Raw genomic sequence first — 13,867 nt, forward strand, 5'->3', positions numbered from 1 at the left:
ATAAATTTCTCCACCAAGTTTAGAGCAATAATTGCCCATCTAGGCTATCATTTCTCAAGGGTGAGGATGATAGGATAGCCCACTTACGTGCTACTTTTCAAAGGGGGTCTCTTTTTGAAAAAAAAATTAGATGTTGGCAATCCCAGTAAGAGAGAGCTACTGCCTAGTGCCTACACTATAGAGCACTCGAACATCCATTGATTCTCATCAATTAGAGATTTGTGGCCTAGCTTTTTGAGACCTAGATGAAGAGTTTGATCAACAATAGCGATAAGAAGACATTTGTTGTGGTGGAGTTCACCAAAAAGTCAAGTTTAATCAATTAATGTTGGTGGATGTCATATAGGAATTGTTGACACTTCGCCAATCACTTGCAAAGCACAAGATTAACAAACTCTAAGTGCCATCATGACATTTAAGTTGGAAGGTTTGGCTCCCATGATCCCCCTCCACATCCTCAAAAATAAGAGGATGTAGTGACACATATACAAACAAACATGTACTTTCACTTCTCTAACTTGGTGTCACCAAGAAGATCAACGACTATCACCAATGGTAGAGCTTGAGTTGGCCATGCTTACTCCTTCATCACCACCAAGACATTCCATTCCTTAGGGAGCACCTTCAAAGATAAGAAATCTAAAATGCAGAGTGAGTTGAATCTGTCATTAGGAGTGACAAAGGGTAAGTAGTAGCATCACACCTCTAAACATGCACTTCAAGTGACAAGGATGGAGGATGCCCAAAGCTAACCCTCCCTAGCCTTTTGAATTCGTTCTTTAAGTGCTCACACACCACAACCAGCACTAAAGCATTTGAGGCTCAACCTTGAGTCCTAAACCTAGAGTGAGTGGAATCTTTGACCCAACTCAGCGAGCTCTTGAACATTAATTGTGTGCTAAACCTGAAGTAGGTTGACATTGAATGGGGAGCTTAGGGAGCTCCTCCTCTTCTCCATACTAATATCAACCTCCTCAATTGGGTGCCTAGTAATAGTGGAGCATTAGGGTCCACCATGGCTGAATCTCCAAACTAGGCCAAGACCCAAGTGGTGTGGCATGTGAGCTTCACTAGATCAAGCTAGTAGGTTTAAGCCTAACTCTACATTGGTATAGTTTTGATCAATAAGTTGGTTTTATGTGTAAAGAATGCAAGAGAGTAGGGGAGGAGTCTTGCTTGCAATAATCTTCTTCAAACACAACAAAGATAGGAGACAAAATGGTAGTGGCTAAAAGTGTATTCTCCTTCTTGCTTCAAGGAACCATATATATATAAGATGGTTGAACACTATCTCTCTAGAATTGTTCTAATAACCCTGAGATGCATGGTTAATAAAATTCACTTAAATCACACATGGGTTTGCATACTAACTATGCCACAAACTCTAGTCTACAAAAGTAGCTTGCATATAGCTATTATTAGCTAGTGTATACCAACCATATCTACCACTAACAATGGCAATGACACAAATGAAAAATGGTCACTGTAGGCATCTCATGAGTATGAACATATGTTGAGTTTTAGGCATCTCATGAGTATGAATATATGTTGAGTTTGATATCTCAATAGTACCCTTGAAGATCAAATCATCTCTTGGACACCAAGAAAGCTTCTAAGTCTATGAAGCTCAACAATTATAGACTAGAATTGAAACTTGCCTCCCCTAGAATAGCATTATAAATTCTAGCTTGGTGCAAGTGGCATTGTGGGCAAGTGTCTTGTATGAGCTTTGAAAGACAACCCTTAAACCATTTGCTTTGAAACCTACCAGCTTATGAGCGACCCATATGTAAAATGAAAGATCAACGCTTGCAAAAGTAAGCCACCCTAATGAGCTCTTGCCAAATCGGTTGATGAGCCACCCATGAAGAGTCGCCATGTGCAAAGGTCAAGAATCCAAGACTTGCCTTAGCTAGATGCCTTGAAAAGCTGCATCCAACCAAACATTTTCATGAACTGCCTGATACCTTTCAAAGGTTTTTCCATTTTAATAGTTAAACTACTGGGGTTCCCTTTCTCTTTTATCTTGGATTGTAAGTTTATTTAGCAATTAATTCATGTATTTGACATATGAGGGTTTGTAGCTCTACCTCCTCTCCTAGCATTCATGATCCAATGAGATCGTCTAGCTTTAGGAACCATCTCGCAAAGCACGATGCCCACCCCCTTCTCGTACTAACTCATTGTCTTGAACACGGTCAGACTACCCCATTGTATATCAAACAATGTATGCACTATTTGCCTTCTTCTATCAAAGTACTCTTTTCTATTGCCATGCACTTTGAGCACCTCACCACCACGTCGTAGAAGTATGCCAGGTTGAGACTCTCCCATAGGGTCGACAATATCAGTTCTCCAGAGGAGCAACTAGTCCTCATACTGTGGAGGCGATGTTCGCCCCAAGGGGCCATCTCCTCTAGTCCCTCGTTGTGATCTTGCCCAACTACCTAGACACATTATTTTAAATAACATCGTCACTTAAGCGTGTTAATAAAAGGTCTTGAAAGGCAATTATCAACCTAGGTTCCCTCAACCCAAAGCCATGGTTCAAACCTTGCATTAGATTTAATGGCCCAACTTGTTGAAGAGTATTAGGAGCTAGTCCAGGTCAAAGAGAGAACCCTAGCAAAAGCCCCACCTACGTTGGGGAACAAAACCTATTCTACCCTAAGCACCCGTAGGCTGTCTAGGATGGCTTATAGTGGTATGGGATTCTTGGTTAGGAGTTATGTATGAATGCTGGACTGACTTCTAAAACAGATTTATGACGGCATGGGATGCTTGGTTAGGAATGATGTCTCAATGCCGGATTGACTTTTAAAAAGGACTTTGGAATAAAGATAAGATTCAATAAAGACTTTGGAATGTGTTGTAATAGATACATCCATGTGAAGAGAAAATCACCAATTCAAAGGAATGGATTCCCTACTGTATCTGTGCGGACATAAATGCTAAACTATGGATTGCTAACAGCTAACCCTAGGGCTAAGTTTAATGAGAATCATGTGGAATGAGATCTAAGAACATTGTATATTTAGCCATGGCCTAAAGTTGTATGAGAGCTTGGGCCATGGGCGTCCATTGATCTCCAAAAAATAAGTGATAGCCACACTCCCCTAAAAAGTTGGAATTGTCACTTGGTAAAAATAGCTGGATTCGCCTTCCCAATGCTTGTCTTGATCATTGTTGCGTCTCTTTTGGACAAAAGGCTGTCCTAAAGTCAATGCCATGAATAAGGACGACATCAGAAAAAGTCACACTTCATCTCACCTCGAAGGTCTTTGAAATTAGCTCCACATAACTAGCGGTGTTATTTGAGGTTCCCTTAGCTAAGCCTTCCTATTGTAACTTCACATAATTAGCTGTGCTATGTGAGGTTCCGGAACTTAGCAAATTTGGCCTTTCTTACTCATCATGTCGTCTTAATAACAACTTTGGTCAGTCATAATATCTGTTTTTACACCCTCATCATAATTTTCAAGAGCTTCAAAACTCATCTCCATCTAAACTTCTTACAAGAAAACTGTTAAATATTCTCTCTACCGATACAGATTAAAGTTTATTTTCGGTATCAGCAAACAGCTATAGAGATGTAAGATCACAAGTCCTTGACTGGCAATGGAAAAAGAGATCGCGATACAATCTCATAATTTAGTTTTGACTCGCTCATGCAACAAGATTTATGAATGTATGGGTCTCAAATCGCAGGCTAGACATAGGCAGTAGTTTTGTCTACACTTTTGATGCTCCTTACTACTGTTATTAATCTTTAACCTTCAACAGAGGTCAATATCATTACGCTATTGTTTAGTAAAATGTAAGTAGTAGTCAACATTACGGATTACTTGGTTTAATGTAGATATAACTCTCTTCAGCCAAAACTTCTGGCATGTTAACATGGAAATGTTCAGGAGATACTTCTACATTGACAATCCTTTGTGGAAAACACAAACGATTGTTTGAAAATGCTCAACAACCTCTCACGGCATCCAGAGAGAATTGAGTGACATTTAGTCCTCTACTATGTTATGTGCTCCGGTGACAAATGCAATCCATGCGTTACAGCAAATGTTAGAAAGGTTGAATCCTTTTGACTGATAGCCCGAGAAATTATTGAGAGCTTCCTAAAGTACAGTGCACTGAAATTGCTGCATACTTTGCAGTCTCATAAACTAAGATTATTCATTGTTCTGGCATGAGCCTCACTTCATGTGTCCTGTGATTTGTGTGACCTGATAACTGGGAAGCCAGCCTACCTGCTTCCCGAGACTGACCTTGACAGAATGTGGCATTCTATTCAATGACAGGGGCTTCCACATGTCAAAGAAAGGCCTGTTATGAAAGCACCGGTACAGTAAATGCCTCCAGTTGCGATACAAGCAAGTCCAAAGGAACTTAGATGCTCCTCCTGAAGGGCTCTGGTATAGGTTATTTTCTTCTGCATTAGAATGTGTGTTAAGTACAAAAATGTACACCGAATCCAAACGAAATCTCGACTCGTTGGAATCATCAAGGGAGAACTGCTGTCGCAGGCTCTTGAAATTGATGTACAACAAAGAACTGCTTTGCGTTTTCTAGTTTATCTCATTCAGCATCGTGGATTTGCCCTTCTCTTGAGGTGCTCCTTTTGCGTTGGCTATTCTTATTTCAGCTGGAGGTATAAAGCATTCTGGAGACAAACCTGGCACATTGAAGGCTACTTCTTCTATGTTCCATGTTTCTTCCATACGAGTTTTGCTGTGATTCATCGCCTCCTCACCGAATCTGAAGAGTGTAACTATTGATTGCCCTGCATGAGCTACCATTACACCATCTACCAGCTTGTAATCCTTCAGTGAAGATTCAATTGTGGTTTCCCAGTACACCGGATCAGATCCAGCGGCCTGAATTCTAGTAAGATGCGAGTCTTCCAGGTAAACAAGCAAACCTGTCCTCTGGCTGAAGTAGCCGAAGAGCACATGCCGAATGATCTCTGCTGGGCCGTCGCTTCTGTCGGCCAGAGTGGATGGATCCGCTGCAAGCTTCAGAACAAAGCAATCGTCCGCTCCAATACTCTTCTCGCCTATGCAACGGGCGTTCACAAACATGCTTGCAGTCGTCATTGGATCCAGACCCTGCCAGAAAGAGATACCATGGCTTTAAGTACATAAGAAAACTCATTTCTAGGCTCCACACTAAGGCCACCGGGTATGGAGTATGGCTTACCTGAAGGGCTCTTCTGAGGGGCCGAACTGGACCTTTCGCGGAATGCGCTCCCAACCACGGAGTGTAACGCCAGACCAGCTTGCCATTGCTTCCGGCTTGAACTGTGCTGCCGTCGATGGCTAATTCCACATACCACTTATCCGGCATCATTTGCCAAACGACGAACCATCCATTCTCTGCAGCCTTCGCAGGAGCCTTCGAGACCTTGGAAGGTGTTTCATACTGAGAAACAATCATCTTTACCTTCCCTGTCGTGTACGAATTTCTTATGCAGCTCTGGAACTTTGCGCCTCCGGTTGCTGCAAGGTACTGCTGCACAATGTATTGTGCAGAAGATGCTTCCTGCGAGAGAAGTTGAAAATTCACGATGAGAGAGGTGGAGTAAAAGAGAACAGAATTTCTAAAGCTGTTGAGAAGAAGCATTCTCTGAAACAATCTCGATTCTGAAATCACAATGCACTTTTCGCAACGATCCATATCTATGCGAGAGTCAGCGGAAGACGAGAACATACAATGGGGACATCCTTGATGGACAAATAAGGAAGAGGCTCCGAGCGGACTGCAACCGGAGCAAGAGGACAGCCTAAGACTCCCAGCAGAAGCCGTGGATCTGAGCGCCTCTTCCCAGCCAGTGACACGCCCTTCTCCAGCTGCCCCTTCATCCAGTAGCGCATGCTTGACCAAGAGCGTTCGTTCTTGCTATCTTCATCGTGGCTCTCTGGAATTGGACCCTCCATCAGAGGCGCGAGAGCTTCCCCCAACATCCGCATGCTGCCCACCCTTTGGTTTATCCCACCGTTTTGGCTCTTCTTCTTGGGTTTCATTCTCTCGCTGTGCTTAGGCGACACGGGCTGCAGCAACCTAGATCTCAGCGCGCTAGAAACTTGCGTAGCTTGGCTTCTTGAACGAAGCTAAACTGACCAAACAAGAATGCATTGTCACCGTATTCACAACCGCTCGTTGCACAGAAACCGCAGAGAAGAAAAAGATATCATTCCGCGCCAATTCCCCGCACACACCTGTCATGCTTGGGAAGCATGTTACCAAAACAGTGACCACCCGCGTTGTTCGGAGGAGCTACAGAATGATGAGGTTGGGCAATGCTCGCCAACAGTGCTGACAATGCTGGAAAAGCTTCTTGAAGCGAGCCAAAGAAAATTGGAAATAGAGAGAAATCCAGGAACTGAGGCTGATGGAGGGGCACGGAGGTGGAGCGCAGGTCCTACCGAGAGGATAAAGAAGTGCAGAGTCGCAAAAGGGCTGACAAAGGGAAAGGGCGAAGAGGGGAGGGGGGAAGAACGCGCCGAAAGGCAAGGGAGGAAGAGACGAAAACAAAGGGGGGGGGGGGGGGAGGGACGGAGCAAGAAGCAGGCGAAGCGTTGCAAGTTGGCAACGTGAAAGGACAGAGGAGATCGAAAGGGAAAGATGAAAGTAACGGCAGGGTGGCAGGGGGAGACTTGGAAAGCTGGGAAAGGTGGAGCTCCAACAAGAAGGATACAGGGTTTGATAGGGGAACAGGGGGGGAGACTGAAAGCTGTAGCTCACGATGAAGAAGCTGAGTCTACATCGATGGAAGGGCAGAGACTGTAGCTAACAATATTGAAGGTGGTGATGGCAGGGGGAGACGATCAAGCTGTCGCTAAAAGTGGACCTGCTTCCACAGCGATGGAGATGGTATGGGGCATTGGGAAGGACAGAGAGCGCGTGACTAATGAGCAGAGGTGTGGAGATTGGGAGACAGAAGCTTGCAGTGATGAAAAACAGTGAAGGAGGGAGGGAGGACGACGAAGGCGACAAGGAGTGGGAGGGGAATGAATGCGAGAAGGAAAGCTGATTGATTGGAGCTATGGAGTCTACGGAATGATTGATCAGCTGCCGGAGATGGTTCAAGAGCTTTCTGTCGCCATAGCCAGCAAGGTACCAAGCTTCTTTAGGAAAGTGAAGAAGAAGAAGGTGGAGAAAAGCAAATGGTGGTGTTGATCAAGAGTTGCTTGGAAATGTCCCGTCCGCCATAGCTGATCTCAGAGGGCTTCGTCTTCTTCATCTTCTGGTTTTTCGACAAGATTTTTGCCGGACCATCATCATCGTGCTCCATTTCCGAGCATCTCTCTCACCTCTCTTCTGTCACTCGCCGCAAGCATGCGCACCGCTCTTCTGCACGCCCTCCCGATTCCCGCCGAAGCTCCCTGGACCCTCCGTTCCTCGCTGTCCTCCTCTGATTTCTCTGTGTCCCTTTGCCAGAATCGAGCTCCTCCCCACCCCAGTTATCGGACCCTCACGCTTCACTCACCATCCACAATGTTTCGCTTTTCGCGCACTTCACATCCCCGTCATGCTCCGCTCTTGCGCAAACCTTCGCACCTCTCGGAGTTGCTCCGCCGTTCGTCTTCACAGCATTTCCTCGCTTCCTCTCTCCAAATTTCTTCAGTCGAGCTTGCTCCCGAGTCTCCAGCACCTCAACATTGCGAGAGCGTCCCGCAGTAGCATTCTGATCTTCCGTCTCCAGACGTCATAGCACTTTTCCCCTTGGACTTTCGCTCTCATCATCTCCCCCCCTGCTCCGCATTCACTGCCCTGCCATTCCCTTGCTTCCAGATTCCATCCCTTCAGTCTCCCGATGCACCCTCCAAGTTCCAACTTCCTGCATCCTGCTGCCGCTGCTCCACCCTCCACCACCACCGACTACGCTACAGTCCAATCCCAACGTCCGACCTGTGCAACTCTCTGGCCCCAGTCAGCGCAACCCCAGGGGCGTGCACGACGGGGCTCCCCGGACTTCAAGAACAGAATCTTGAATCGTCATTACAACAAGGATAAGGCCATGTTCGGTTGAAGGTTCCACAGTCCAATCCCGCACTGTCTCATCTAAGTTCTAACTTCTAACGATCTCGGATCATCTAACGATTAACGACGAGTCCTCAGTCGACGACACAACCGAAGGGAAGGAAGATCTTTCTAATTTCTGGCTCTCAATGCTTTGTCTTCCACACGCCCTGCCGGCTCTGCCGCTTTCAGCGGCCAGCCCCTCCTTCGACTCCATCATAACTTTCATTGAATACAAACTTGAACCACCAAGATGCATATACATTGTGCGAAGGCAAAAGTTAGGCATCCCCCTATGCACACGCACAGGTGGAAGCGCAAGCAAGGGCACTCTAGCTTTAGCGGGCATTCCCACGTTAAAGGTTTCCAGTCCCTATTTCTACTGGGTGGCAAATTATAGTCCTCAGCCAGGAAATTTGCCTTCGCGTTCGGTTGCAAAGGAGCCCTCCATTTCTATGGCTAACTTCATGGAATTCGGTGAAGTTAGCCGTGAAACTAGGGGAAGAGAAAATCTAGGAACATTGCAACCAATTATCTCTTCCTGAAAGTTTGCACATTAAAGCCATGAGAGCTTCATGGCCAACCTTGAGAGACTCGTTCTCACCATGAACTCCTTATTTTTTGGCTATTCCTTTGTTGCGCGGGAGAATGCCCTTTATTCATGAGCGCACATATATGCACCCTCATTGCTCAATCATCTTGCATTTGTGGAGTGCCAAAAATGCCACCCATGCACAATTCCTTGGTGACAACCAATCACAAAAGACCACCGAGTTACACATGTCGGTTTGGTGGCATGAAATCTTTGAAAAATGGTGCATTAATACCCTTTAGTTGAAAATGCCTCCACTAGTCACAAGTAGGGAAGAAAAATCTTGTGAACATAAACCACATCCAGCTCACCCCCAAGCCACACATAAGTTGCACCAGCTTGTGCATGTGCAAAGGCTCATAGAAAGAGTGATTTTCTCAAATGCAAGATGCCAAATTTTCGATTAGGCTTAGTGCACACGCACAAGATAGAGCGACATTGGTGGCAAGTTGCACAAAAAACGAGAGAAAATGAAGCGCATTTCATTGGAAAATTGGCACCTCACTTTTGGATGTTGCATTTTTTAGTACCAACGCTAGAATTCCGCTCCAGCAAATCAGGAGCTGGCATGTGGTGCTCATAGTGTTTTCAAGAGCCTTCAATGCACCTAAAGAAGTAGAGAGCTTAATGGGTAAACCAACCTGTAGAGCTCCCTGCAAATATTTAGGGTTGTATTAAATGCTTGAAGCTCTTTCAACCATTGAAGCATGTGAACAAAATCAGCATACAACACCAGCTACACATTAGTTGCTCGTGTGCACAGACTCTTACCATGCACTCACTAGCTATTACAATCGGAATATTCTCTTTGATAGTATCGAAACAATCAACATCATCATCATTGTCATCATTAAAAAGAGTGATTTTCTCAAATACAAGATGTCAAATTTCCAATCCCTCTCCTTTGAGAGTTAGTGCACACGCATAGTCTAGGGTGAGGGCAAGCTACAACAACATCCCAAATGGAGAAGACTTGTTCACACGATTAAATTGCGGTGGACATCTTGACAAAGTTTACCACCGGCTGCTCATGAGCAGTACAAGTCAGCTCCCCTCTGCCTCGCCTCTGCACAGGTTATCCTTGAACTATTACCTGCTACTGCTAATGGTCAACTCATAGTGGAGCACTGGTGCTTGAATTTGCAACCCATAAAATGAAGCTACGGAACGGAGCATTGAGGGCGTATAAATGCCAATTCGTCAATTAGATGTGTGACTTGATTTGCATCGCGACCAACCTCGCACTACTCATCCCGTGTGCACTAAGCCTGAACTACCACCATCATCATAGAAACAATAGGAGATGTGGTGCTCAAGCATTGCCTAGTACCTATTGACCAATCAGGCTTCAATTACCATGTTGCTCCTTTTAAACACCCTTGTTTGCCCACAACCTTTAGAGAAAAGCCTCATGGCCACAAATCCAAAATCACAACTGTGTAATGTTGTTGTAAGCAATTACATGCGCGCGCGTGAACACACACACACACACACACACACACCCCACGCCCATCCATCTTAACAAATGTAGCAATGCTCACTTTACATTGGCTACCAAATTGCAAGGTGTAAATGAAATCATTCAAGTTCTCCCTTTTTCACATTTGATGGACTACTCCACCTTTTGTCAAGTGGCTATGTGGCAATGCATGGAAATTGGTAAAGAGGGTGCCCTAGTGGTGCTCAATCGGCATCACTTCTAGCCATCCGACCAAGTGAGAGAGAGAGAGAGAGAGAGAGAGAGAGAGAGAGATCCACAAGTGTGTGCGCACATGTGCATGCTCAAGAGAAAACATCCTAAATAAGACATTGCTAAACAAGGTGATGGAATCACTAAGCCTTGCTATGAGCTCTTCCCACATTCATAAATTCTTGCTAAAGGAATTATCACCTTGAAACAAGGCATAGATGTGGACACATTTCTTTGTTTTGGGGCTATGACATTGAGGTTGGACGACTCTGAAACATAGCCATCTCAAAAATGAATCTTTTGGCTAAGATCTACTATACAATTTTTGCACATTATCCATAACAACAATTTTCCTCTATGGGTGCACAAGAAGCAAAACCACGTGAGCTCCCTTCAACTCATGTGCATTGGCACTAGCTTTTATTTGTTGGGGATAAAGGAAACATAGTGGTTTGGTAATATTATTGCAATGTGTGCCTTTACTATGATGTCATATAACTAATGTGTCACGTTATTATGATATCATTTTAAATTCAAAGTGTCATAGCTCAACTAAGATATGATGTGACATTACCTTGGAAGATCAAAGCACCTTTGCTATTATATTGTAGCATCTCACAAGCATGCCACTTTTGTTTTGATTCAAAGTAAGGAAACGCCATTGTACATATAATCTTGTTTTAAAATTTTAAAATTAGTACCCCAAGAGATTTCCACCTCCCAAGAGTTTAAGTTTATTGCCCCAAGAGATTTCCACCTCCCATGTTCATATTCTATTAAGTACCATTTTTAAACCATATATAGGGACGAGAGCACTCTCTCCTATCTTTTGTTTCTTTGAATTGTGATATATTTCTGAGCTCTCCCTCGCCAAGCTCCTCGACCTCCTTCATCCTCTCCCTTGCTCTCTAACATGACCTCTTCCCTCTTTGGCTTGTCACTCCTCCTCAACTTCTCTCTCTCTCTCTCTCTCTCTCTCTCTCTCTCTCTCTCTCTCCCTGCCCCGTGATGGTGGCAACATCTCTCTCTCTCTCTCTCTCTCTCTCTCTCTCTCTCTCTCTCTCTCTCTCTCCTTCCTAGTGGCAGCAACATCCCTCCCCCTCACCCCTCCATTCTCTAGCTTCTCACCTTCCCCTATCTGTCTCTTTGCCCTCACTCCCTCTCCACTCCCCTTCCGTCTTTCCTTCCTTGCCTTCCCCTTGCCCTCTTACTTTTCCTCTACCCTCTCTCTATGCACTCTTGCCTATCCACTCACCCCTTGACTTCCCTCTCAATTGCCCTGCTGGTCTAATCATTTGCACCTTGCCATCTTTGATGATTTGATCGTCTAGCTGGATATGGCAAACGGGGAAGGCGATGGAGGAGTTACATGTAGTTATGGTTAGGGTTAAGTTATATTAGTGCTAGGTTTGTGTTGAATAGGGTGGGCAGGTTTTGATAGATTAGGTTATCTTTGGTTGGGATAGGTTACGTGGTTGGATTACATTCCTTAAGGTCCATCTAGCCAACATGGGTTGGGTTAGGTTATGTTAGTTAAGGTCAGCATGAACACAATGGGTTAAGTGGTGAAAGATTGTGTGGTATTTTGAATCTAGCTATATGTTATCTAGTATGCTTGATTAAGGCCTAATAAATGTGAATATTGAAGTTGTAAATTGATTTTTTTAAAAGCATGTGAATTTGTACTCGTTTTTTGCCAATTACAATTTTGACAATGAAGCCTTGCTTATACTTGAAATAGTTATAAAATTTCAACGTGGTCCTATAAAAGGAAAGAGAAACCATTGAACGTCTCCTCAATTGAAATCATGATAAACAAGTTAAGAGATTTTGTGAAATATTTCAAGCAACATGTCATGCATAACTTATTGATTTCTTAGCAAATTACAATGTCAACCTTGTTTGAATCAATCTAGCTAGTACAAAGATTGTTTTTACGATGTCCATAATATTACTTTCTAGCTACCTTAATTCTTGGACTGAGATTTCAAACACATGTTATTTTGGTGGTGGAGCAATTATCTTAGTAGATATATAATAAATTGAGATTGTTCCGAAATAACTAAATGGTGCATACATATATGTAATAGGTGTACATTGAAAACTCCACTATTAGACCTCCTCACAAGCAAATGTCAAGTCCAATTAACAACATTTAGTTTATTGCTAAGAATCGTGATCTAACAATCTAAATTTTGGAACATGGCCAAGAGAATGCTCTAATAATATATATATGGAGGGAGTACATTAAAAGAGATCCTATTAAGGCTTAAGTTTGTATGTTATATGGAACTTTGTTTTACATGTTTAAGTGTTATTAACCATCTTCTTAGTAGTTAAGGCTTTTCTAAATTTGAGATACTGTTTGGATGTGTTCTAAGTTTTGCTATGGATTTTCTAGTAAATGACATGTGGTGGGTTTAGGTTGCTGGTTGAATTTAATTTAAAAAATTTGCCATGGATGGCTGTGGTGGCATTGGTAGGCTTCGAAAGACAATGGAATAGTTGACCCATGGATTAATTAGATGGGTTAGTGTAAGAGATTTTTAGTACAATCGCTCAAAACTATGAAACATACTAATAGTAGTATAAAAGCAATTAGTGGTCTCCTCGTAGATTAGTTCTCAATGTAGCAATTTTTGTGCACTTTTGCTGGTTTGCTTAGTTTTAAGCTTCTGTGATGTGTGGCTCTTACTAGATGCATGGCTCCTTGGGTGCTATGTGAAAGATTTATCAATGATTTGTGCGGAGGGGTTTTATAAGTTTTAAGAAGAAAACAAAATATGTATGTGGTTGTGTAGTCTCAATGGTGACTCATGTGTCATGGGGATCTTCAAGGAATGCTATCGGAGCCTCCACTCCAAGCTACTCCTTGTGAGAGCAATGCAAAGCACGACCCATCCGCATGTGTCACTGAAGCAGCTCCCAGATTGTTGTAATGTGTTTCCATGAGAGAGAGAGAGAGAGAGAGGGAAGGGGGAGAAGGGAGAGGAGAAGGAGAAGGGGAGAAGAGAGGGGAGAAGGGAGGGAGAAGTAGGAGGGAAGGTTAGAGTGAAGGGGGATGGAGTGGCAAACACAAAGGAACTACAAAGGAAACAATAGAAGACCTAAAGACACTCTTGAGAGAGAAGAGGGAGCTTGTATTCCAAACTTGTGCATACAACAATGAAGACCAGAGTCAACCATTTGGCCTTTTATACAAGTCACCTTTTGAAGGGAGGGCCAACCCTTTTCCTTATACGACTCTCTCTTGTCTCTCTTTTGTTACAACCACTTGGGCCCATATGGCGCTAAGGCATTCTCTCAGTCTCCTCTTTCAAATGGCTCTTGTATTAGCTTTACACAAGATCCAAATGGCTCTTGTGTTATCCTTACCAATTTGGATGGTCCTAGCACCTGCCTTTGTCTTAAGACATTTGAGGCTCAAAACCTAGATGGCGAGGTCGAGACCTTGAGCTATTTGTGGTTCAAACCCCATTAGCCTAGTTTGATGTTGAGCCATTTGTAGCTCAAAACCCATATGGTCGGATACATACGTCACTGTGCTCCATGGCTGT

General features: G+C 43.7%; 1 protein-coding gene across 1 annotated transcript; it reads right to left on the reverse strand.

Annotated features, from left to right (window-relative positions):
- Positions 1 to 3,816: 3,816 nt before the first annotated feature.
- LOC147879850 (uncharacterized) lies at positions 3,817 to 8,073 on the reverse strand. The gene is made up of 4 exons (XM_087371737.1): positions 6,148 to 8,073; positions 5,718 to 6,056; positions 5,206 to 5,547; positions 3,817 to 5,114 (listed from the first exon to the last, which is right to left on the reverse strand). Exons 1-4 carry the CDS (start codon positions 6,229 to 6,231, stop codon positions 4,575 to 4,577), a joined length of 1,305 nt encoding a protein of 434 aa, XP_087227863.1. The 5' UTR covers positions 6,232 to 8,073; the 3' UTR covers positions 3,817 to 4,574.
- Positions 8,074 to 13,867: the final 5,794 nt, after the last annotated feature.

Source organism: Dipteris shenzhenensis, chromosome 33, assembly GCF_047967505.1.
Source record: "Dipteris shenzhenensis isolate YYH24624 ecotype China chromosome 33, Dip_SZ_1.0, whole genome shotgun sequence".
Taxonomy (NCBI): domain Eukaryota; kingdom Viridiplantae; phylum Streptophyta; class Polypodiopsida; order Gleicheniales; family Dipteridaceae; genus Dipteris; species Dipteris shenzhenensis.